Source organism: Gracilinanus agilis, chromosome 4 (genome assembly GCF_016433145.1).
Source record: "Gracilinanus agilis isolate LMUSP501 chromosome 4, AgileGrace, whole genome shotgun sequence".
NCBI classification, from domain to species: Eukaryota; Metazoa; Chordata; class Mammalia; order Didelphimorphia; family Didelphidae; genus Gracilinanus; species Gracilinanus agilis.
In genome coordinates this window covers 226,015,193-226,041,678 of record NC_058133.1, presented here as the reverse complement: position 1 = coordinate 226,041,678, position 26,486 = coordinate 226,015,193, and the positions used below count along the sequence as shown (strand labels likewise).

Genomic DNA, 26,486 nt, shown 5'->3' with positions numbered 1-26,486 from the left:
GTCAAGGAATGATGCTGCAGCTCTACTTGTCCCATTCTATTGGTTATTGATACCTTTGCCTGATCATCTCTCATTCTATCTGGAAGATGATGAAGCTTGATATTTTCTTTGTAACAGATGGATTATTTAAGGGAGATCTAAGATATACAGGGAATTTGGAGACTCTGAGTTCTGCTTCTGGTCTATACCAAGCCCACAACATCCCCTATCCCCCATCCCCTACATTAAGACTACAAAAATGTTCAGGGACACATTTTTTTCCTGAACTGAGTCTGTCTCCCTCCTCACAGTTAACCAAATACTTATTACCGCACGGCCTTTATGTGCTCCCAAGATGCAATTCCAGATAGCGGACCCTTCTGTTCCTTGGTACGTCCATGAACAGTTAATAACTACGACAAAAAACACCAGGCTTTGACTTGATAGAAACAGTTGTTTGAATTTGCTGGTCAGTCAACCCCTATCATGCCAAATCTTCAGAGAAATCCTTCCCTAAAGGCTTGACTCTGAAATCCTTAGGTAGAAACATCAAAACTGTCCCTAGTGAATGAATATGGGCTTTTGTAATTAGAATCCTGAACTGACTTAAATGATCAAGTGTTTGTAACACGAGCAGAGAAGACATCTTTTCCCTGAATAAGAGGTGAACAATATAGCAAGGTGAAACATTGAGTTAAATTCAGGGTGAGTTCCTTACACTAGAACAGTGATGGGCAACCTTTTGAGCTCAGTGTGTCAAAATTCGCCAAAAAACCAAGCGTAACTCGGGTGTCACTTCAAGAAAAAAACCATAATTTCATGATATTTATAGTTTAAATAATAATGTATAATTGTAATATATAGCTGTATTTAATAAACCAAAATGGGTAAATTAATATAGGTAGAATTGTCATCTATAGTGCAGTGTCTACACTACACTATAGCAAATGTTTCATCCTCAGCATGCGGCCCCATACTTCTCTGTATGCAGCCATGTGTCATCAAAAATGGCCGCGCACATGCGTTTGCCATCACCGCACTAGAACCTTGCTATTTGCTACACAGCACAATATGGTATAACTGATCACTATAACTGATGGGAGAATTTGGATATGGAAAATTCAAAAGCACTTTGGGAAAGGGAATAAGCATTTATATGGTCCTATTATATGCCAGGCATTGTACTAATTAATTACTTTACAAATATGATCTCATTTGATCCTCATAACAACCCTAAGAGGTAGACACCATTATCATTCTCATCTTACAGTTGGAGAAACAGAGGCAGGCCAATATGAAATGATTTGCTCAGTGTCTGTCTAAGGCTGGATTTGAACTCAGGTCTTCATGGCTAAAGGTCCAGACCACTATCCCTTTTTCTACCAGCTGCCTCCTGTGTGCTTCTGAATTCCTTGCTTTATTTAGCATGTGCTTTATAGAAAGCAAGCAACAAAATATTTGTTAAATTAATGAAGTGGGCATTCCAACTGCAGGAGAAAAAAATGTGAAGCTAAAACCCCAGTAAAAATGTGGGAGGGGAGGTAGCACAGTGGATAGAGTGCCAGGCCTGGCGTTGGGAGTTCCTGGATTCAAATCTGGCCTGACACTTCCTAACTGTGTGACCCCTGGCAAGTCACCTGACCCTAACTGCTTAGTACCTTACTATACTCTTCTGCCTTTCAAATAATACTTAGTATAGAGTTTTTTTTTTTAAATATGGGAGAGTTAAGGAGCCAGAATAAAAAGACAGATGAAGAAAAGGGAAAAAAGTATGCCTTTGACGGATGTTGAGAGTATCCACAAGAGCCTGGGAAAAGTACAGATGGTGACTGAAATTGGTGGACGTTACGGATACAAGTCAATAGCCGACACAGAAAAGGAGAGTCCACAAGGACTCCAATTGTAGTTTAAAAAAAAAACCTTCCATAAATATAAAATAAATATAAATATAAATACAAATATAAAGGATCAAGAAATTATTTTGATTTCTGCTAGAAAAGAAACAGGATTCCCCCCAGAATTCCTTAGATCGATTTCTGCTTCTCTGGTTTACTATAAGATACAAAGCAAGTTGTTTCACCTCAGGCTTCCTAGAAGAATATGCATAACAGTAAGATCAAAGCACCTCAGAGTTGGAAAGGATGTTACAGATCATCTTGGTCAATCTTTTGCAGAAGAGAAAAAGAGTCTGAAAGAGGTCAAATGACTTATTTGCCCACGGCTTGTCAGTGGTCCAGCTATTCCTAGATCTGTGATTCCCTGCTCAGTAATCTTCACTACACCAAAAACACTTGGTTCCTACTGATTTATTTGTGAAATTCTATTCTATATTTCTGACAATGAGGGTTTGGCTCCTCTCTAAAGTATTAAAAATATAGCAACTGCCTGAAAAATGATCCTTTTTAATAGGGAAAAAAAATCCAAAGCCTGGGTCTGGAAGATTTTTTTTTGTCTTAAAGGAATATGTTCAGGACAGAGAATGAAGAAAATGAATGTATATGAAAGAGGGGAGACTGAATTAACAGCCACACCTGAAGAGCAGATTGAAGAGTTCAAAATATCCTCTCCATAGTTAATATAGCAGTCCATGTTTTGCTTAGGTGCATATGCTGCCTCCTTCAAATTTTGGTCAGAGGAACACTGGGCTTCTTTGGATTTGGTTCAATGTTGGGCAGGAGTGGGAAACCTTATAGACATAGAGAGACAGCCCTATATGATCATCTGCCATGTTCTTCTGTTATGTGCTCCTATAGTGAAATCCCCAAAGTCTAGGAGGGAAGAGATAATATTGAAAGTATAAAGAGAGTGGGGCAGCTAAGTGGCTCAGTAGATTGAGAGCCTGGCCTAGAGATGGGAGGTCCTAGGTTCAAATCTGACCTCAAGACATTGCCTAGCTGTGTGACCCTGGGCAAGTCACTTAACCCCCATTGCCTAGTCTTTACCATTCTTCTACCTTAGAACCAATATACGGTATTGATTCTAAGATGGAAGGTAAGGGTTTAAAAAAAAAAAAAAAAAGAAAGTATAAAGAGATCAGAAGTTAAGATGCCTTTCCAAGATGGCAGCTATGAACACAATCAGGGAAAGCAGAAAAGAGAAAGAGCAGATCCATGAAAGAGGGAGGAAAAATAGAGATGGGGGCTCTCCAAGAGACAGAATGTCTACTTTTCATTTCTTTGTGGTATTTTATCTTGGAATACTCTGAAACTTCTATGAATGAAGTCAACTCATTCAAAGTTTAGAAAACAATGCAGAACCATTGATCCCAGGTAATTCCAGCAGAAATTCTCTCCTGCCTTACTTGGCATCCAGCTTTCTCCAGCAACTGAGCATATTTCACAGTCTTGTCAATTTCTGGGAAGACACGGATTTTGCAGGTGACGGGAACAGAGAGTTTCTCATGTGCCAATAGAACTAGGAAAAAACAGAGAAGGATGTTAGAAATGTGAATACATCTTGATATATAAAGCAGAGGAATGAAAAATTCAAAAGTACAAATATAGGTAACTTCCTTCATGACCATTTTTTCCTTCTTCCCCAGTCCTCCCCATTGGGATACTTTGACTATTATCCCTTATCCTTTAATTTCATGGCAGTCAACTAGGATACCTGATGATGATATTCTTCTAGTACTTTTACTCTTACATCAATAATTTTGCTTAAAATCATAGAATGTTAGAGCTGGAAGAAAGTCAAGGATCATCTCAACCAATCCCTCTCATTTTACAGATGAGGCAACTTTAGGCACAGAAAGCACCAGTCACACAGACAGTAAGTGTCAGAGTCAGGATGGAACACAAATAGTAATTTCCCAGTTCAGTGCATTTTATCTTTGTAGGAGTCCAGTCTTATGAATTTTGATATTTTAGGAGCACTCAAAAAGCTGACTCTTAAGACTGCTTTCTGTAACCTTGAGTTAAATTGAACCTCAACCTTGTCAAATTCCTAGCCCTTCCCTGAGGCTCCCGAAGACTAGTCAGTTATCTGTCTCCTAATTTTACCAAAAACAATCAATTAACATATGTATCAAACAAACTTAGATGCCTTAGGCCATAAAAACTCCTGATCTAGGAGTTAGCTGTACCTATAGTCTTAGAATGGGCAGTTTGTATCTCTGATGATTACCTCATAATGTTAATGTATCAGACCACTTGTCTAATTATCATTTTCCCTTCTCCCAAATCTGAACTAACTAAACTGTCCCTGTGTGTTAGTAAACTTATTGCTAATGGTTAGTAATCAAAATTACATATATACATGACATGTCAGGTGATTTGAGTAGAACGGTGTCTGTATCATAGTAAAATACTTTCTTTTACTAAGGCAGATATACCCTTCTCTCTTAAGTGAAAGTTATGTTTCACATGTAAATGTGAAGTCAAGAAAATGTTTTATGTGTTGTCTATTGACTTATCCGTGTAATGACGTGTTACATACTTACTCCACCGGAATTCTTTTGCAAATTGCATGTACTGCTTGGATGGAATCTAGTGTTGTATGCAGTGAGAATTCTGTTGGGTGTAAGTTATCTCTTTTCCAAATACATGTGTCCCACGCTGATTCGATGTTCCTCTTCACAGTGTGGATGTCCTCTTTACGATAGATGTATTTGGTCACGGATGTCTTTGTAGTTCTCAGATTTGCTGTCCTTGTGACAATCTGCATAGTCAGCAACAAGTGAGATGCTCGATGTACCCGCGCTTGTCAACTTCTGATTTTTGTTGCTTTGATGCACCAGCGCTTGTCATCTTCTGACTTGTGTCAGGAACAAATTTTTAAATGTCTATCATATATGATTTTTCTCTTCTTCTTTTCTTTTATGATTTTAATAAAGATGATTATTATAGGTAATCAAAAAATAAAAGTTCGTGATTAAGTCTTTGTGCTTTCATTCATTCATCATCGTCAGTTTCTAGATATGGTATTGATTGCAAATCAAATGTTGTGTCTTCTTTCATTGATTCTTTTTCATTGTCATAATTATTTACAGATGATTCTTCTAAGTGATTGAGGTTGGGATAATCATTTGGGTGTAAAATTTGATTGTTTACTGGTTCTTGGTCTACTTCTGCTTCTGATTCATGCTCTGATTGTTGTTCTGTTTGTTGCTCTGTTTCTATGGTCTTATGAATAGATTTTGGATTTACTGAGGACTTGCTTGATTGTTCAGTTGGTGCTAATTGATCTTTGTTTTGCATAGTTTCTGGGTCTTGTGGTCGTTGTTGTAGGGTCATGTCTTTAGCTGTCACTATGGCTGCTTCGGTATATCTCTGATTATCTACTACTTATGATGATTCATCTGTGATTAAGGTAATATCAGGGTCTTTCATTGGCTTATCGTCTAAATCAGGTCTTGCTTTATGCATGATGTTAAGTGCATCTTCACAGATGTGTAGACTTTCTCCTTCCAGAAGTAAATCTGGAATCAGAGTTGCAGGATTTATGTTTCTGCACCAGTGAAAAGTTATATTTTCACTAGCCAACAGAATCGCTTGGTATCTTGATAATCTCTGAGAACTGAATGCTTGTAAGTTGGTGTTTTTCAAAGTAGATTCCACTTGGTGTTGGGAAAATACTTTCAGTTCGCTCCCTAATACCAAGGATGAAGATTTTTCTAATCACGATGGCTACAGCAGCTATGGCTTTTAAACAACTAGGCATACCACAAATCACTGAATCTAACTCAGAGCTGTAATAAGCAACTGGTCTAAGTCTATTTCCAAATGTTTGTGTGAGAACACTAGAGGCTATCTCTTTGTCTTCATGCACATATAGTAGGAATGGTTTGTCATGATCAGGGATACCTAGGGCTGGAGCTGATAGAGTAAGTGATTTCAATTTCTCTAATGCATGGATATGTTCTTTATTCAGCTTTAACGGTTCTGGAACTTCCTTCTTGGTTAGCTCTATCAGAGGTCTTGCGATGTAAGCATAACCTGGAATCCAGTTTCTACAGAAGCTCGTTATTCCTATGATTGCCCTGAGTTGCTTTTTGGTCTTAGGCAAACTCAAATTTTGTATATCTTGTGTTCTCTTTTTGGAAATTCTTCTGGAGCCTTTCTCTAGGATGAATCCTAAATAATTTACTTTTTCCTTCACGAATTGAAGTTTCGATTTGGAAATTTTATAACCCCTTTTGCCTAGCTCTTTGATCAAGTGTACGCTATCAGTGTAACAGACTTCAGCAGATGGTGACATTAGCAGGATGTCATCAACATAATGTACCATTTTGCTGTCAAGGAATGTTATCGACTCAAGGTCTCTCTGCAGAATTTGGCAAAAGAGTGAAGCTGAATCTGCAAATCCCTGGGGCAAACGCGTCCAGAAGACAGATTTACCCTCCCAGGAGAAAGCAAACAGCTTCTGGCTGTCTCTGTGCAGGGGAACAGAGAAGTATGCAGAGCTCAAGTCCAGAACAGTAAACCAAGCAGCTTCAGGTGGAATTGCTGCAATGATTTGCGATGGACTTGGTACCACTGCATAGGTCTTTTGCACATGGTCGTTTATTGCTCTTAGATCTTGAACTAAACGCCATTGAGTCTTTCCATCAGGAGATACTTTTGCTTTCTTTATTGGCATAATTGGTGTATTGTATTGCGAAAATCCATATTTTAATATGCCCTGCTCCAATAAACTCTCTATGATGGGTTTCACTCCTATCGCTTCTTGACTAAGTCTGAACTGAGGAATTCTTGGAGGTAAGCCTTTTTTCACCTCTATCTTTACTGGTTCCGCTGACAATATCCTGCCCACCTCATTTGAATTTTTAGCCCACACATAATCTGGAATATCATCTGGAACCTCATAGATGTTATCAGTTGATTGGTATGATGGTTCCTCACTACATGTGTCTAAAAATAAAATGGGATGGTGTTTCAGAGATCTCTTAGGTATGTGTAAATAAATTTGCCCATCCGGTTGACATTGGATGGTTGCAGCCAATTTGCATAGTAGATCTCTTCCTACGAGGTTTGAAGGACATGATGGCATCAATAGGAAGGTGTGTTCAAGAGTCAGAGGTCCAAATTTTAACATTTTAACTTTTAGTTTTGGGACTTGTTGTGCTACCCCAGAAGCTCCTCTTACTCTTAAACTGCCTTGAAATTGACATCCTTCAGGTGGTTCTGTTAGTACGGAACAAGTTGCCCCGTGTCCAGTAATCCCTGATATTGTTCTCCCCCAATTTCTAAAGTAACTAAGTGTTCTCCACTATCATTGGACTTCACTGGCACTAAGGGTAATAAAGAATCCTCAGTATTCTGTGTACACTTGTCATTGATTCTTTGTTGCGTATGGTCTTTTGTTTCTAAACCCAAACTTCCTATAGCACCATTAGGCAAGTTCAGTTTAGAATCAGGATTACAGAAAGCAGGCTTAAAGAGCATACTCTCATTGAGAGCTTGTAAGTCATTGTTACTATTGCAAATTCCATGTTGGCTTTTATTAAGGGCTTCAGAAATGGAAGTTTGATTTGTTCTATCTTCCACTCTGCTCTTTAATGAATTGTCAAGTCTCAAATCAGCAATCTCTCCTTCAGTAGTCTCCGGGATTGTATGAGAGTTAGATTGTGTTCCCTTCAACACTTCAGGTTCAATTACTGATTCATAAGCTGATTGTTGTTCCCTATTTTGCCCTACTGTTTTTGTGACTGACATTAGATGATTTGTATTTTTATCAATCACAGTAACAGTCTCGATGTTATGTTCGGCCACGCTGATTGTAGAAGAAGGCAACTGTTCCCTATCTCTTCCCCAAAGTTTAGGATGAAATTCTGTAGCTAAGGGGTTAAGAAAGGTGGATTTTGACTTTCCTACACAGCTGCTATTATCTTTTAAATCAGTGGGTCATTTCTTTAAAATCAAGTTCTTGCCAACTTCTAGACTTTTTTGCTCTTTAACCTCTAACTGTGACTTTGTGTCTAAAGCAATTGCATGAGAAAGAACTGTTGCATCTAATTCTAAACTCGTTTGCAAATTTTCTTGATGTGAATCTTTGCAATGGTTTGATTCATGCTTCCCACCCAATGTGTGTGATATGGAATGAGAAAGCTGATCCCTTACATAATCATCATCCTTAATACCAAAGATTTCTTTGCGCATTTGCATTATGTCTTCCCATTGCTCATTATCTCCACAGACCTATGTGTATCCTCTGTGTAGATTACTTTAGACACCTTTTCTATTTTGCCTCGATTTCTCATTTTGCTTCCCTCAATTCTCTTAGACTCTGCCACACCCAAATTACACTGATTAATAGGTTTTAAATTAGAAATCTCGATTCATAATGATTTTTTCGGTTTCGTGCCCATTTGTATATATTTCTCCATTTCATCTAACAAAGGTGTTTGACTGTACTTTTTGCATGTATGATTACAGCAAATATCCGTATGTTTTTCTTGATTATATGTATTTGATTCCTTATTTCTAGCCCACTTTGAATTATAAAATGTTTTCCTATTATCTCTTTGATTATTGGGTTTTGAAAAATCAATTTGTTGCTTATATCTACAAAAACGAATCATGTGCCCGATCTTCCCACACAAGTAGCATCGGGGTGCTGATTTTGATTTTGGGGTGCTGTTGGCAGGTTGTCTAAATTGGTTTCTACTCATTTGAAGAGCAAAATTCTTCACCTCTTCGATTTCTTTCTCCCGTTTCGATTGTTTTAATTGCCTTTTCAAGTCTACTATGATCTCATCTTTCTCATTGTCAGATTGCCTAGCCATTCTCACTTCTTTCTGTTTGGAATCATATATATATGCTGCATGATTCCTAATATCCTCCAGTGGTAATGATTCCCACTGTGGACAACTTTGCCTGAAGTAATTTTGTATCGGGATTGAGGTTCCCTTTACAAATTGTCTCCTTATATGATCGATCGTATCTTGGGAATGAGTATCTCTAAGTCCTAATATCGTTTCAGCAGCTTCGATAACTCTGTCTAGAAAAATGCTCGGGTGCTCTTCTTCCCCTTGCCTCAGTTTCTCAAATTTTTGCCATGCATTTGGCCTTTTTGCAAAATTTCTCATTGCTTCAATAAGATCAGCCCTGCATCTTAACAAGTACCTCATGTTGGCGTGTTGAGTGAAATCTAGATCTTGATGTACTAACGGCCATGATTCTAAATTGGGGTTCGTTCTAGTTTCGGTCAGGAATTTTTCCTTTTCCGAGGGAGTGTAAAATTCCCCCAAAAGAAATTCGACATCGTCAAAACTAGGGTTAAAAAGTGTGAACACCCGCTTCAATTCTTTTAAACTTTTGTAAGGCTTTTCGTAGAATCTGGGAAAACGGCGTTTTAAAACCTCAATATCACTAGGAGTGAATGCCTTGTACGTTTTGACATGCACCACCCCCTCTCCAGGTTGGATAATAGTCCTGTCTACTATTGGTAGGACAGAGACCACTGCATTCTGTATCGGTTGATCTTTCTCTGTTTCCTTTTTCCCAAAAAATTTTGATTCTACGATTTCCAGTTGTAAGATGGTATGTTTGTCGAGTTCATTCCCTTCACGTAATTGCCTCAACACTTGGAACAGTAGTTTTATGTTCTCAACTAGTTCCTTGTTATCATTTCCTTGTTTTGAATCAGATGCCTTATAATAGTTAAACAGATGAGTCAGGACCGCTTTTAAAATTGTCAAAAAATGCCATAGAGCCAGAACAATTGCTATTGCTGTTGGAATGAAGCATATGCATTCAGCTAAAGTGAATGCAAACCATTTATAATAGTCGTAGATTTCTATTAATTGCTGTATCATGTTTGGTACTTTTACTAGCCAAAATGCACACATTCCCTGCAAGAAAGACCATATAAGCAGTGACAGACTGCTTAATATAAAAATCAATCTTGTGCAATTCATTTTCTTTTTCTATTTTTCAGAAGATAGGTTTCGTATGACTTGGCTCGCCAGACTGTTATGGGTGTAATTTGAGGAAAGGTGTTTGGGATAAGGGAATTGAAGGAGAATGATTGGAGACTTGGTAAGTGGATAGACTAGGCTACAGGTAGGCTGGGATTAAAGGAGATTCAGGGTATATAGGACTGAAGTCAGGAGTATAACACAGAAGGGAAACAGAGATCTTCTTGGGAGAAGATAAGGACTTAGGCTCAAACATAAGCTGAGGGAAACAGACTAGACTGAAATTAACAAATAGGCTTTAGTTAATTTCACAGGAAGGGACCTATTTTGAAGTAACACCTTCCTTCAAGATGGATGCCCCAGCTTCTCTCTAAACCCAGAGTATGTTTTCTCTTTCCCTCTTCTTTCCTCTTGTTAGCTAACAGACAAATTACACTAAATAGGACTATTGAAACACAAAGGATTAATTTATTTGAAGGATGTTGTTAGGAAGGTGGATTAAAGGAAAGCCCTATCAGTTATCTCAGGAACCTCAGGTGGGGGAAGGGAAGTAAAGATGGAATCTGAGCAAGGACCTGCCTTACTCAGTTTTACAAAATGCTATCTAAAGGGAATAAAGGTGATTTGATTAAATTATAAATAAATGCTGTCAATTAGATAGCTCTTCACAGATTTAACTCCTCTCTAATTTCTCTCCTTATAAACTCCACAGCCACTAAGGTAAGGGAGGGAAGGCAGGGTGGTATTAGGAAAGGAAGATATAAAGGGTCTATCTAAAATAATAATTTCTTAAGTAAATCTATCAATGCTAGGCTAAATTTCAATATTGAAGCTAGATAATCTAAGAGCTCGCTCATTGACTTCCTCCCTTCACGGAAGATCCAGTCAACTGACTCTCCTCAAGATTCTAAAAGCTCTAACAGCTTTTTGGAACTCAGCCAAAGCTAGAAAAAAAACTATAACCCTAAATTCTGTATACTACATGTATCAGACCACTTGTCTAATTATCATTTTCACTTCTCCCAAATCTGTTGTAACCCTAATAAAAAAAACCAGTATGTCAGTTAAGGGCTAAGCTCTTGACCATCAGAGCTCTATGCCATGGAAGCTCTATCCCACTAGAGCTAACTCGATGTCTGACTACTTCATGTCAGAACTTTCTTTGTCTTTGTGTCTTTATTCTTGCCTTATGCTCTCTTTCCATTAGTCTCTAACACATAACCCATTTTTCTCTCAGCCCCAGGTTCCCCTTTTTGAGTGTTTTACCCACTAGGAACTTTTGTGAAGTCAGTGGACGTCTTCAATCTTCATGAGCTAGTCAGAAATACAGGGCAGGTATTTTTTAAACTATTATTTTTCCTCCATTTTACAAAACTGAGAGACGGAGAATTTAAATGATTTAATTTAAGGTCACATAGTGTCAATAGTGAAGTCAGGAGTAGAGGCCAGGTTTCTTGATTCTCAGGAAGTATTCCTTTTACAAGGTCATATTGTAGTTTAAAGTGTTCTTCTGAACATGAAGTCATTTTTTTCTTGCAAAAAAAAAAACAGAGCTACAACTCTGTGTACACCTAGGGGATTCTGATTGGACATTTCTTTTGCTTCTAGTCTCTCCTGTAATCTTAAAATATAGATAGTTATATAGTTATATAAATCACTACCTGCTTTAGGAGACTTATTTATTCATTCCCATTAATTCAGTGCATCCCACAGTTTATCATTTATGTTGTCTCCATCTTACAGAAGCAAAAATTAAGTCACTATACTGGTAAGTGGCTTGAGTACATGGCAGAGGCTATCATGAAGAGGTCTTAGGGTTCATTCATCCATATTAATATTAATTGCTATTATATTTAGCAGTGATCAACTTACTCATTCTCTGGAGCAGGTCCCACTCTTCTTGTAAGAAGGCTCCATAATGACCTATGGAAGATAAAAAACTGGTCTACCAACCACACTTTTACTCTCCTCCCTCCTGCTTTTCTCAACCTAAATTTATACCTATCCCTCAACCACATTTAGTTGTCCTATATTCACTTTGAGACCTAAGCCTTCAGAGCTAGTTTTTGTTCCTCCCCAACTGCACAAACAGATAAGCCCAGATTAATGACAAAACACTTGAAGGTGATGTTAGCACCTTGGCTTTTAAAGTCTTGTTGATTAGGTAGTCACTACTGCTAACTCTAAATGGAGATGAAGGGAGAAAAAGTGAATCTCTTTAAGGGTGGTGACATTTAGGGCAGTAAGCCCACTGTTGGTGATTACAATGACATTGGCAATTAGACTTCAAAAAAGGAGTCTAAAACTCCTTTAGTAACCTTTTAGTAATATGATTTACAAATTGTATTTAGAAGTTGGTATACCAATCTTATAAAATCAAAAATTAAAAATCTGTACCCAGAACCAAAGTAAAGTCCATCTACCTCTTTTGCATATAAATCCCAGAAAACAAAAGATTCAAACTCCTTAGAGATAGATGTCATATATTAATATTATCTACAAAGCATATGTCCCTAAAAGTGAATAGTTGCAGCTCTATATGCAGGAAAGCTAGTAAAAAATAATGTTAAACTCTACTTTTTTTGCAAAATACTATAAAAAAAGAATCAATTGTTGTGGCTATGTTCTCCCCCAATGAAGAAACGCCAGGTGGTGGGGCAGCAAAGGAAATCTAATGTATGGCCAGGATAAAAATCCAGCTTTGAGAGCACAGGGAGCAGAGATCTGCCTTCAAAACTTAGCTCATTTGGCAGCATACTCAAGGTAAAATAATTTTAACCCGTTCTGAAGATTCCATTTCATTTTTACCCCTGTTATAAAAAATCCAAATACATTTATTAAGGATCTGATTGTATACAACACTGCAATAGTGGCTATACATAGAGAGCTATTGGTTTTTTTGTGCTTCTTTTTATATATTTTGAAAAGTGAGAACAGCCAGGGATATCTTAAAAAATAATAGTCCTTCCCCCAGCCAATAGCTGGAAATATCAGTGAATTTTATTTACCAATTTAGATAAAGTACTGAAGACACATTTAAATACTGCTGACAGAATGTTTTGGTTTTTTTTTAAGCCCTTACCTTAGGTCTTGGAGTCAATACTGTGTACTGGCTCCAGGGTAAAAGAATGGTAAGGGCTAGGCAATGGGGGTTAAGTGCCTTGCCCAGGGTCACACAGCTAGTTAGTGTCTGAGGCCAAATTTGAACCTAGGACCTCCCATCTCTAGGCCTGGCTCTCAATCCACCCAGCTGCCCCCTGGCAGAATGTTTTTGAAGAATAGTATGATAAAAGAGTTATAAAAATTATCAAACCCTTTGACCCCAGAAGAACATTTATAAAAAAGAAAAAAATAGCTGTTAAAAATTATTCAGTGTAGCAGCATTTGCAATTATGAAAAATTGGAATGTTCAACTGCTAAATTAATAAACTGTTATAGAGGCAAAAACCCAGAAAAATACAATATAATTAAGAACGGTAAATATGAAAGAAAAAATATAGGGATAGGGATTGGATCTATGATTTCACTGAAATAAGGAACTCTAGGGCAAGGAAATTCCCTTTACTAATACCTTCTCTGCAATTTATAGGCTTAGAGAACTGCCTAGTACAATGAAGTGACTTGTTCAGGATCACCCAGCCAATATGCTGGAGAAGGAAACTTGAACCTCCCTGGATCCCAGGTTAGTTCTCTGTGATGCACTGCTTCTCTATCAAGACATATGGACATCCATATGAAATATTACAAAGTGAAAAAAAAGCTAAACCTGAAAATTAGGATGTATATTGATTAAAACTATTAAGTATAAAAACAGTATAAAGAGCAAAAAAAATTGTGAAAAATTTCTCTCCCTTTCTTCCTTTATCTTCTGTCTTAGTATCAATTCTAAGAGAGAAGAATGGAAAAGATTAGGTAATTGGGGCTAAGTGACTTGCCCAAGGTCAGACTGCTAGTAAATGTCTGAGGCCACATTTGAACCCAGGCCTGGCACTTTATCCACTATGCTACCTAGCCGCTCCCCATGAAAAACATTTTCACTAAAGTGGGTAATTAGCCAAAGAAAAATTATAGAAAAGGACACTAAGGTGGAAGTAACTGAAAAGCTATCATAGATATTTATATTAAGATCTTTAAAAAAAAGCTGTATACTTAAGTTTAATCAGTTTTGTTATTAAAATTAAAATTGTTGGTGAGAAGGTGCCTGGATCCCATTACCAGTGATGACCTTCACATACAAGGAAACATAATTAAGAGCATGTATAACTTAAAAAGAAGATAGTCAAGTTAAGTGAGGTAAGTCCAAACAAAGAAGCAAAGTCCACAAAATATCAAAAGTCCCAAAGATGTTATAGAAAGATATAGTTAAAAACAACACAAAAGAAGAAGATAGAGTGGATTATAATGGGCACCAGTGAAGAGCAAAGTCCACACCAATGATAACAAAGTTCATAAAAAATTACTTCAAGATTTAAATGAACTGATGCAACCTAAATCAGGAAAACAATACACAATGAATATAATAAAGAAAAACAAAACTCAGATATATAATCATATAGTAATAGCCAAACGTGGCCTCAGAGAACAGTTGAGAAAAAGAACCTCTCTCCATCCCTCCTGTTCTAAGATTATGACATTAGATGTAGAATACTACATATACTGTCAAAAATGTGACTATTTTGCTAAACTTTTTTTTGCCTTTTCTCTTTGTAATTTTTATTATCAAAAAGGAAGGTTTGCTGTATAAGGGAGGTGAGGAAGAATATATTTGGAAGTGAATGTAATGTAAAAACAAAAAAGATCAATAAAAAAAATCTTCAGGACAAAAAATTTTTTTTCAATTCTTCAAGGTTTTGTGATTTCACTGGTATGAGAACTGATACAAACCGCTGTTCTTCTATGACTTAGTGGATTGGTCTTGAGGACTGGTGTTGGGTGGCATTTATTTTTTTAAAATATTAAAACACCAGAAGAATCTGTGATTTCATCAGTGTAGGAACCGCTGCTATTTGATAAAGCTGAAAACTTTATCACCCTATAATTAAGCTGGTGGTGAATTTCTCTGAACTTAGTTAAGACAGTTACCAGACCACAGACAAATAAAAAACCAAGCCCAATATTTACAACCTTCATCAGATCTGCTAGAGCTTGGGCTCTGCCCACAGTCTTTTGTTATCTTTTTAAATCCTTACCTTCTGTCTTAGTATAATTTCTAAGACAGAAGGGCAGAGACTAAGCAATCAGAATTAAGTGACTTGCCTAGGATCCCATTGCTAGGAAGTGTCTGAGGCCAGATTTTAATCCAGGACCTCCCAACACCAGACCTGGCACTCTTCCACTGTGTTACCTAGCTTTCTCTCTGCCTGTAGTCTTTAAAGAACCCGGAGTCTCCTCTACACAAAAATACAGGAACAGTATGGGATAAGGGTCATATTTTGGGTGGAAGTAAGGTAAGACTTGTTTATATGGGTATGATTTGGGATTTTGGTGTTAAAAGATTACTCTGTTACAAAAATGAATAATATGGAAATAGGTATCAAGTGATAAAAAAATTAAAAGAAAAGAAAAGTGAGGTGAGACAGCTCTAATGTGTGTTCTGAACTCTACGACAGATAATTGCCATGGTATCCCTATGGCTTGGAGTACCTCTGGGGACAGTCAAGGTGACTACAGAGCATTTCTTGGTTCATCACTCAGCACAATCCTGGCACATAGTAGGTCCTTAATAAATTTCTTTCTTTTTTTTTTTTTTAAACCCTTAACTTCTGTTATTGGCTCCTAGGTGGAAGAGTGGTAAGGGTGGGCAATGGGGGTCAAATGACTTGCCCAGGGTCACACAGCTGGGAAGTGTCTGAGGCCAGATTTGAACCTAGGACCTCCCATCTCTAGGCCTGACTCTCACTCCACTGAGCTACCCAGCTGCCCCCCTTAATAAATTTTTATTAACTGCCTCTGACATCACACATGGGGCCAGTCATACTAATACATATGTAGACATACTGTGAATACGTAGGGGAGACAAAGGAGGAGCATTCTATAATTTAAAGTCAATTCTGAAAGTTTCAGATCTGGAAGCTTCTTTACTAAAAGTCCTATCACAATTAAAAGCTAGATAATGAAATATAAATTACCTACTCACCTTCTCTCTATGTTGAGATTAAAAACATGGGGAGGGGGGAGGAGAGGGGCAGCTGGGTAGCTCAGTGAATTGAGAGCCACGCCTAGAGACAGGAAGTCCTAGGTTCAAATCTGGCCTCAGAAACGTCCCAGCTGTGTGACCCTGGGCAAGTCACTTGACCCCCATTGCCTACCCTTACCACTCTTCTGCCTTGGAGCTAATACACAGTATTGACTCCAAGACGGAAAGTAAGGGTTTAAAAAAAAAAAAGTACATAGGACTCTCTCAAAGAACCTAAGGGCAAGTACATAATGATGATGAACATGGAGGGAAACACTAAACTATTGAAAGGAATTCTGGAAAGCAAAATGATTTTGCAGAAAAGATGATAATCTCCATTTTAAAGAAAGAATGTATTTTCCTCTTCCAGATGAAAAAGCCAAAAGCTGAAAAAAAGATAAGTGACTTGTTTGAGTTCATATGAGGAATCAGAAAAGGGAGGAGGAAGGAATTCCAGCTGTTCTTCTCTATGGATTTAAGCCATAACATGTTGCTTGGATAATAAAGAAGTTCAAAAGAAATAGGAACTTGCCACAGCCAGAGAGGTTGGGAGGTTTTAGGCTTCTGTCACTATCTTTTTCAGAATAGCTCCTATTTGCTCTTACCTCTCTTGGCGATCATTTGAGGACATCCCAAATTCAGATCAATAGCATCACAATAATCTTGGGCCAGAAGAGCAGCTTTGACAAACACCTCGGGATCATTGGCACAGAACTGGAAAAAGATGTGTTGTCAGTCCATCTCATTCACAAAAGCCAAGGCCAAGAAGAGGTACATTACAGAGCATGTATTTTCACAAGCTATTGTTGCTTCAAAGCAAAGAATTTGGCCTTCAGTTGTCTTATACAGCAATATTTCTTGAAGTACAATCCTGTAGCCTGCTAGTAGATTGTAAAGGTCTACCAAGTGGCTTCTTATTGCAGAAATATAGCAAAGTCTACCCTTTTGCTCCCTGGGTGAATTTCACATAATTAATAAAATCCAGCTACTATCTAATTGACAACTCACACACACAAAAAAATAGAATTCTTCCCATTTGATCTGTTGAGGATGTGTGTGTATGGAGGCAAGATGGGAAGAACAGTGTTATGACTGTCTATTTTAAAATTTTATTTATTTATTCCCAATGACATTATAACAAATTTCCACACTAGCTTTTCTAAGTTTTATGACTGAACTTATCTCCCTCCCTTCCTTCCCTTTCCCCTCCTAGTGCTGGCAGGCAATTCAATCTGAGTTTTACATGTATTATCATGTAAAACATATTTCCATACTGTTCATTTTTGTAAGTGAATAATCTTATAAAACCCAAATCCAAAAACAAACCCAAATAAACAACTGAAAAGTCGTATGCTTTCATCTGCATTCTGACTCCAACAGTTCTTTCTCTGGAGGTGAATAGCATTCTTTATCTTAAATCCCTCAGAACTGTCCTGGATCATTGTATTGCTGATAGTAGCTAAGTTTGTCACAATTTATCATTCCACAATATTGCTGTTAACTGTGTACAATGTTTTCCTGGTTCTGCTTATTTCACTCTGCATCAATCATGTAGATCTTTCCAGATCTTTCTGAAATCATCCTGTTCTTCATTCCTTATAGCACAATAGCATTCCATCACCATCAAATATGACAATGTGTTCAGCTATTCCCCAACTGATGGACATCCTTTACTTTCCAATTCTTTGCCACCATAAAAAGAGCAGCTATAAATATTTTTGTGCAAGTAGGTCCTTCACCTCCCTTTCTTAAATCTCTCTGGGATATATGGTATTAGTGGATCAAAGGGTATGCATTGTTTTATATCCCTTTGAGCACAATTCCAAATTGCCTCCAGAATGGTTGGATCAGTTCACAGCTCCACCAGCAATGCATTAATAGCCTTTTGCCACATCCCCTCCAACATTTATCATTTTCCTTTATTGTCATATTAGTCAATCTGATAGATTTGCATTTCTCTAATCAAGAGGGATTTAGAACATTTTTTCATTTGATTATTGATAGCTTTGATTTCATCTGAAAACTGCCTATGAATATATATATATATATATATATACACACACACACACACACACACACACACACACACACACACACACACACACACACACACGTATATATATATCCTTTGACCATTTGCCAACTGGGGAATGATTTGTATACTTATAAATTTGATTTAATTCTTTATGTATAAGAAATGAGACTTTTATCAGAGAAATTTTATAAATTTTTTCTCAGTTTGTTGTTTCCTTTCTAATTTTTGTTTCACTGTTTTTGTTTGTACAAAACCTTTTTAATTTAATATAATAAAAATTATTCATTTTATATCTTATAATGTTTTCTATCTCTTGTTTGGTCATAAATTCTTCCCTTTTCCATAGATGACAGGTAAACTATTCTATGTTCCCCTAATTTATTTATAATGTCACCCTTTAAAAAAAAAAAGAAAACAAGCAAAAAAAAATTACCCTTTATGTCTAAATCATATATCCATTTTGACCTTATCTTGGTATAGTATGTGAGATGTTGATCTATATTTCTGCCATGCTGTTTTCCAATTTTCCCAGCAGTTTTTGTCAAATAGTAAGTTCTTATCTCAAAAGCTAGGATCTTTGGGTTTATCACACACTAGATTGCTGAGGTTATGTATGTTCTAAGGGGGATGAGATAAAAGTAGCCTGTTGACTCTTTCAAGTGATTAAAGAGACCTATCCACAAAATAATTTTCTACATTCTTTAGATTTCTTTTTACTAAGTAAGTCAGCAACACAGTATCATCAATGATTCCCTTGTAGTTTTTCTGATGAAATTTAGAAATAGTTTCTGGGAATGCTATTGGTTTCAGGCCCTAATGATTCCTGGAAAAGGTCTCTACTTAAACATCAAATTCATGTTATTATTAGGAAACAAACATGCAATCCTTCCCTACTCTAGATTTTAACCCCACCCCCCAAATCAGGCTTGTTTCCAGCGTCTAGGCATTATTACCTGTACGATAAGGGGGCGATCCTCAGGACACACATCACAGTACAGATTCTCCTTTCGATAATTGGCATCTCGAACAAAAACTTGAGCATGTAACATAGGTGTGTAGCACAACTGAGCTCCATGGCGACGGCTCAATAGTCTCCAAGCCAGTTCACTTTGATCTACCATCGGGGCAACTACATAATGTGCCCCTTGCAAAGTATGTCTCCAGAACTCAAATCCTTGTAGCTTTGGCATCTTTTCCAGTCTGAAAGTGAAAGTGTAAAAAATGAAAGCCCCTCAGCTTCCAAGGAAAGTCCAAAAATCCTATTAAAAATTCATCCCAGGGGGGCAGCTGGGTAGCTCAGTGGATTGAGAGTCAGGCCTAGAGACCGGAGGTCCTAGGTTCAAATCCAGCCTCAGACACTTCCCAGCTGTGTGACCCTGGGCAAGTCAGTTGACCCCCACCCTTGCCCACCCTTACCTCTTCCACCTAGGAGCCAATACACAGAAGTTAAGGGTTTAAAAAAAATTTCATCCCAAAGGGAAGAAATTCAAACCCCATAGTAATCAACAATTATAAAATTACCTCCTTAATTAAATTTATAAACTAGCTATCATTCCTTTATGATGGTCTCCTAAGAACTTTCTCTAAGAATTAATCAAACCCTTTCTTCCTTTTCCTTGCCCCCTGAAAAGAATCAGGGAGATTTCTTCAAAAAAAATCTGAAGTAGGGGGCAGCTGGGTAGCTCAGTGGATTGAGAGCCAGGCCTAGAGATGGGAGGTCCTAGGTTCAAATCTGGCCTCAGACACTTCCCAGCTGTGTGACCCTGGGCAAGTCACTTGACCCCCATTGCCTACCCTTACCACTCTTCTGCCTTGGAGCCAATACACTGTATTGACTCCAAGACGGAAGGTAAGGGTTTTTTAAAATAAATAAATAAAAAATAAAAAAATAAAAAATAAAATCTGAAGTAATGTTTAGCTTTACCAATAATCTACAGTGAGACCTTAAGAGGCATAGGAATGTTGAAGAGGCAAATGTCAATATGTTTTGAGTTTTTTGGAAGAAATACTGCAAAGTGTTACTCTTAATTGTTATTAATTTATAAGAATTTGAATTATATTCTACTATATTCCCTCTCACATCTTTACAAAAATGTCTCCTGGTGCCATACTGAAAGCAAAAAAGAACAAAAAGTCTCTTTCATATATTCTGGGTCTAGTCAGGTTCTTCCCTAAAGCTATTTAGTTAGTGATAGGGCCAAGATATTATCAAAGTATGAAATATCAAAAGAACAGACTGTGAGGAATCATTTCAAGTAAATATTTGTCCTTTCCTAAGAACAGTTTAATCTAGTTTTTGTAATATTAGGTTATCTGTTTAATAATTAAGCAAGTGCCTGTTTGGATATTTTATAAATAAAACAACATATTTAAAAGTTTTATAACATTACTATTGGGTTTATGTTTACAAGGGGACTTGACTGTCACTTTTCCAATCATTTTTGCTGTGATAGCAAGAACAAGTAAAGATAATAGAAGAAAATCATGGCTAATCCGAGCTCAGTGGACTGACTCAAGGGATATGTGGGGGGCTAGCAATGAGGCTTCACTTTGTGTTTGGTGGGGGTAGTGAAGGGGGTGGCTGAAGTCTCCCATAGGCAGTAATAATAATAGCTAACACCTATATAGTTCTTACTATGTGCCAGGCACTATGCTAAGCATTTTACAAATATTATTTCATTTGATCCTCAATAAGGAATAATTCCCAGTCATCAAAATAAAAACCTAAATACAAGAGATCATAAAAGAACACATCCTTTGAATACTAGTTTCTGCCAAAAACAAACAAACAAAAAAAAAAAAAACCCTGACAAATCAAATACCATCCAGTTGACACACTAGTGAATAATCTTACTTGGATAAATATTTTGGAATATAACTGGATGGTGCCAAAATGTGAACATATTCTCTCATAGTCCTGGCTAACTGGTCTTTTATTTATTTATTTATTTATTTGGCATAATACCTAGAGATCTTTCTTTATTGAGCCTACCTGCCCACCCTACTAAAGTTTAAACTCCTCCAAGGGTTGTTTCAGACCTGACTCCCAAATGTTTTTATTTCCCCAGGAATCTACTGGGCCAGGGGAAGAGGGAGGCCTTTTCAGTATTTAAGAGGTCGTTTTCATTCTCAGCAGTCCTACACAAGCACCCTTCCCTGTCTTTCCCTGTAGCGTGTCCTTCAGGTATGGGGGAGACTCCCGGGACTCCAAGAGGGTTCTTGGTGAGGACCTGGAAAGACTGGTTCCCTTCTCTGTCAAGTGCCTGGGCAAAGGGGAAGGGGCGCCCCTGAACACATCAGCCCCTTACTAGGTGAGGCTACGCTGGTTGCAAGCAGACAGCCCCTAGCTTCCTCAAAGCATGAGCCCAGTGGACTCAGGGGACCAAGGGTCCCCAGGCTCGAGGCTGAGTGCCAGAGGAGGGAGCCCTCCCGCCAGCACGCGCTTCCTCTTTTCTTTCCCAGACCTCCCCAAGGTTCAGACCTCCAGGGAGTTCGCGTTCACCACCGCCCCAACCTCTTTCCTGAGGCCTGGCGGCAAACACGCGCTACCCCAGCCCTCTGCCCTCCAGCGAAGACGCACGCGCTCTCCTTCACCCAGCCTCAGCCCCTCGCGCGCGACCCACCGGCGAGCACGCACGCGCTCTCCCCCACCCACCAGCCCCTCGCGCGCGCTGCCGTGGCCGTAGCTACCCGCCTCTCCCCCAGTGGCTCCAGGTGCTCTGTCAGGGTCCGCGGCCACCGCCTACGGGACCTACGGCTCCTGTCGCCGTTTCCGGTTCGGCGTCGAATTCTAGCGCCGTCGTTAACCGGCTGGCCCCCGTCGCCGCCGCCGCCGCCGCCAACCCCGCACTGGAGTCGGGGCCATACCTCTGCAAGGAGGTAGCCGGACGGTGTCTCCGCCATCTGGCTCCGGGCGGCTTGGTGGTGCATTGAGCAAAAGGGTCCCCCCGGAAACCGCTCTGGTCACATGGAGGGGCCGGTCCGGGTTGCCTGAAGCTCCGAGCCCTGGCTACGTGAGGAGACTTCTCATTCCTGCAGTCATTCATTTATTGATAAATTCATGAAACATTTAGCAAGCTTCTCTTGTGTGATCTGTCGTAGTCCCTTCCTTCCCGGAGTCTAATGGAATGGGTTTGGAGCGGGAGGACCCAAAACACATTGACAACTAATTAACAAACCGATCTGGACTGTAACAGAAAGTGGAACAGTACCCAAAAGGGAGAGGCAGGCAACAGTGGAAACGGCGCTGGACCGGGGAGGGGGGTTAGAAAAACAGAGTTGGCCCTACCACTTACTAGTTGTGTGAATTCAAGTGTGACTTATTTTCTCTGGTCATCAGTTTTCTGTAAAATGAAGCCTTTGCATTAAATAGCCCTGAAGTTCATTCTAGACCTAGTGATGCCTAGAGCAAACAAGGGGACATAGTGGCTTTCTAGCTGTGTAATCCTGGGCTAGTCACTTAAAATGCTATATGCTTCAATTTCCCCATCTGTAAAATGGAGATAAGGGCACCTACTTCCCAACGTTGTTATGAGAATGAAATAAGATAATTTTTGTAAAGTGTTGGAATGTACTAATCATTATTAAACTGGGAGAAATTATGCCTCCTGAGGTGTTGGAGGAAATGTTTATACTTTTGTTCTTGCTATATCTTTGATCAAGGACAGCTAGGTGGTGCAATGGATAGAGTGTCTGGCCTGGAGTCCGAAGAACTGCACTTAGTCGACCAAAGACACTAGCCATGCGATCCTGGGCAAATTACTTAACCCTGTTGGCCTTAGTTTTCTCATCTGTAAAATGAGCAGTAGAAGAAAATGACAAACCACTTTGTATTCTTGCCAAGAAAACCCCAAATAGGTTCATGAAGAGTTGAACATAGCTGAAAAATGACTGAATATACAGTATATCTTTGATCAATAAATATTAAGTGCCTGCTATGTACCAGGCACTATGTTAAGAGCTGAGAATAGAAAAAGGCAAAATATAATCCCTGCCCTCAAGAAACTTACAATTTAATGGGAAAGGGAGCAGTTAGGTGACTTAGTTAGCTTAGTATTAAGTCTTAAGATAAAAGGTAAGGATTGGGAAAAAAAATCTGTATAGTTAGCCCTTCCGCATCTTGACTTTCCACTACAATTTTGATATATTGTCAGCATAAGAAATTAAATTTGGGGGGAGTTTTGAGATTTGGGGAGAGTTTTGCAGAAACTATAGGTGACATGAAGAACAGCAAAGTTTAGATACTCAGAATGCATACTTAATCTAAAATTTACAATAAGTTACTGTAAACATCCCATAAAAGAAAAAATTTAGACCTCTTCTTCTTTGGTATGAAGGGAGAATCAAAAAATTTTACTTGGATTTTTCAGATTGTGAGGGTGCCTTGCCCCTAACTCTTGTGATGTGGATACACACACACACACACACACACACACACACACACACACACACACACGGAGCAAACTATATAAAGGATAAATGGGAAATACTTAAAGGAGGGGAAGCATTAGAATTAAGAAGATTGGGGGAAACTTTCTGTAAAAGATGGAATTTTAAGAGGCAGCTAGATAACACAGTGGGATAGAGCCCCAGGCTTGGAATTGGGAGGACTTGGGTTCAAATTTGACCTCAGATACTGCCTCATTGTGTGACCCTAGGCAAGTCTCAACCTCTATTGCCTAGCGTTTGCCATTCTTCTGTCTTAAAATTGATACTAAGAGAGAAGGCAAGAATTTTAAAACATTTTTTTCAATATAAAAAATGGGGTTTTAGTAAGCAGGATTGAGGAGTGAGAGCATTCCAGATATCTGGGACAGCCAGTGGAAAATGCTAGATGCTGAGAGATGGATGGTCTTATTTGTAGAACAGCAAGGAAGCCAATATCTGGATTGAAAAGTACTTGTCAGGGAGTAAGGTGAAGGAAGACTGGAAAGATAGAAGGGGACTAGGTCATAAAGGGCCTTGAATGCCAAACAGAGCATTTTTTTATTCAGTCCTGGAGTAAGTAAGAGTTTATAAGTAAGAGGTATGTCTTGGTTGGGCCTGAACTTTAGGAAAAAACCACTTTATGAGTGGGGAGAGACTTGAGGCAGGCAGACCACTAACTAACTATTGCACTTGTGCAGGCATGAGATGGTGAAGGCTTGCACTAGAGTGGTGGCATTGTCAAAGGAGAGAAGGAAGTGTATATACAAGAGATGGTGCAGATGTGGCAACAGTTTGGGTGTGAGGAAAAAAGGTAGTGAAGAGTTGAGGATAATTCCTAGGATTTGAATCTAAGAGACCAGGAAGATGGTGTTGCTCCCTGCAGTGATAGGGAAAGTAGGAGGTAGGAAGGGATTAGAAGGAAAGATTTGTTTTGGACAAATTGAATTTAAGATATCTCCTGTGCAGCCAGTTTGAGATGTCTGAAAGTGAGTTGGAAATGGGAGAATTAGAAATCAGCAGAGAAGTTGAGGCTGTTTAACAGATGAGATGACAGGAAACAAACATTTGATCTTTGGAGCATATTGGTTTATTTGCACTAAATCGTGGCCAATCCTAGTAAAACAACACCAAAAGGAACTCAAAAGGCAAAGGATGTTTATATTAGCATATGTATGTAATTTATATATTTTAAAACAAATTGTAAACAATGTAGAGTTTGTGATTTTGCACATAATCTTTTATGTATTTGTTATGATTTTTTTGGTAGTGATGGTGCTTTAAGTATATAATAAAAATTAATTAATTTTTAAAACTCAAGACTTAGTCCAGTGATGGGCAACCTTTTGAGCTTGGTGTGTCAAAATTCTCTGAAAAACCGAGTATAACTTGGGTGGTGTGTCACTTCGAGAAAAAAACCATAATTTTGCTATATTTATAGTTTAAATAACATATTTCTCTGTATGTGACCCTGTATCATGGAAAATAGGGCTGGACCCCAAATACAGAGGGGGATAGATTTTTATACATTAAAAACAATAAATAAGACCAATAGGAAATAAGACAACATTAGGCAATCTGCTTTCTAATTAGAGAAAAAATTAGGGACTTTCCAAATTGGGTACAATTCCCTGTATTCAGGAAAAGATATGTCCCACTCTTTCCCAAGTATTTGTAACCAATCAAAGGAATATGGAAACAAGAACTGATTGATTAGTATGGGGTCAGTTTTCAGATGTTATATTTAAAATTAATATCTTCCACATTCTTATTTTCTATAAAGTTTATTAATAATCACTTGAAATAGAAAGGATAGATAAGCATAGATTTAAATTTCCTTTTTTACTCTATTTCTGTTTGACTACCTGTAACTCAGCCCTGCAGGATCCTCAGTCTGTCTGTCTTCAGCTTGTTCCTGGAAGTAGTGAGTCAAAAAGAACTAGGTGGGCTCCACCCAAACCCTTTTATCATGTAGATAATGGGATGGACTGGATCTGCAATCCAGGAGGGAGGATGGGATGAAATTCCCTCTGCACACAGATAAGACACGTGAGTTGTTTGAGCTGTATATTTATGAGAATACTCTTTACATAGATCTTAGAATTTAATAGCATTTTTGGTCAACATAACCTAGGTCCTTGGTTAAGGGTTTCTGAATAGCAGGTCCAGGTGGTTCAGTTTCCCAGACATGCAAGGCTAGGTTCAAACAATGCAATAAGGTTTTTTCCCCAATTCCCACAGTTGAATAAACTTTTATTACAAGACAGAATTTGGACTAAGCCCATAATTGAACGGAAAGAGAGCTTAGAGTCAGTGTGGTTCCCTCAGGTCCCACAATTAACCACTTATTGTCATAATTCCCTCAATTTTGTTACAGCAGGATAAGTAGATTTGAGATTATTACCATAGAGATAAATTAACGAGAGCCAATAAGACTACAAAGTTAAAGTAGAATAGAGGGAGAAGAAGAGGACACCTAGGGTTAGAGCAGGGGACCGCAATGTATGGCTCTGCAGCCATATCTGGCTCTTTTGAGGGCCAGATATGGCTCTTTCTGCAGGAGCCATAAAGTCAATTTTTTTTTTCAGGTGCTGTTACAGGAGCACACACTGTGAGCACTGTACGGCTCTCACGAAATTACATTTTAAAAAATGTGGCGTTTATAGCTCTCACGGCCAAAAAGGTTGCCCAACCCTGGGTTAGAGGGTGTCATCTGGAAGAAGATCCAGCAAAGCAAACTAAGAAGTTGCTGTCAGATAGGTAGGAAGTTAAGTGAATATCACTTTGTAAAAGCTAATTATTGTTAAGGTGTTAAATGAACCTAGGGTGTTAGTGGCAGGCCCCCTAAAAATAGGGGCAGTGCTGCTGCTGGTGGTTCAAGCAGATAGCAGCCCTGAGGGAGAAATGTAACAGGACTGATCCTGAGAGAGTGGTACTAGAGGCTATATTACCTTGGCAGCATTGTATAGGATAGCCTGGAATGGTTAGGGACTTGAGGGCAAGAAACTATTTTG

The 26,486-nt window shown here is 38.5% G+C and overlaps 1 protein-coding gene across 2 annotated transcripts in view; it reads right to left on the bottom strand.

Moving 5' to 3' along the window:
• Nucleotides 1-21,773, bottom strand: part of DUS1L (dihydrouridine synthase 1 like) — a 35,749-nt gene extending 13,976 nt beyond the window's left edge. Inside the window, exons 1-6 of one of the 2 annotated variants that reach the window (XM_044676261.1) lie at nt 21,704-21,773; nt 19,002-19,248; nt 16,619-16,727; nt 11,711-11,761; nt 3,281-3,393; nt 310-392 (exon numbers count right to left, since the gene is read on the bottom strand). In XM_044676261.1, the coding sequence (XP_044532196.1) occupies nt 310-392; nt 3,281-3,393; nt 11,711-11,761; nt 16,619-16,727; nt 19,002-19,238 (593 nt within the window). In that variant the 5' untranslated portion in view covers nt 19,239-19,248; nt 21,704-21,773. The remainder of the gene's footprint in view (nt 1-309; nt 393-3,280; nt 3,394-11,710; nt 11,762-16,618; nt 16,728-19,001; nt 19,249-21,703) is intronic. The other variant, XM_044676260.1, reaches the window with a different exon arrangement.
• Nucleotides 21,774-26,486: the final 4,713 nt, after the last annotated feature.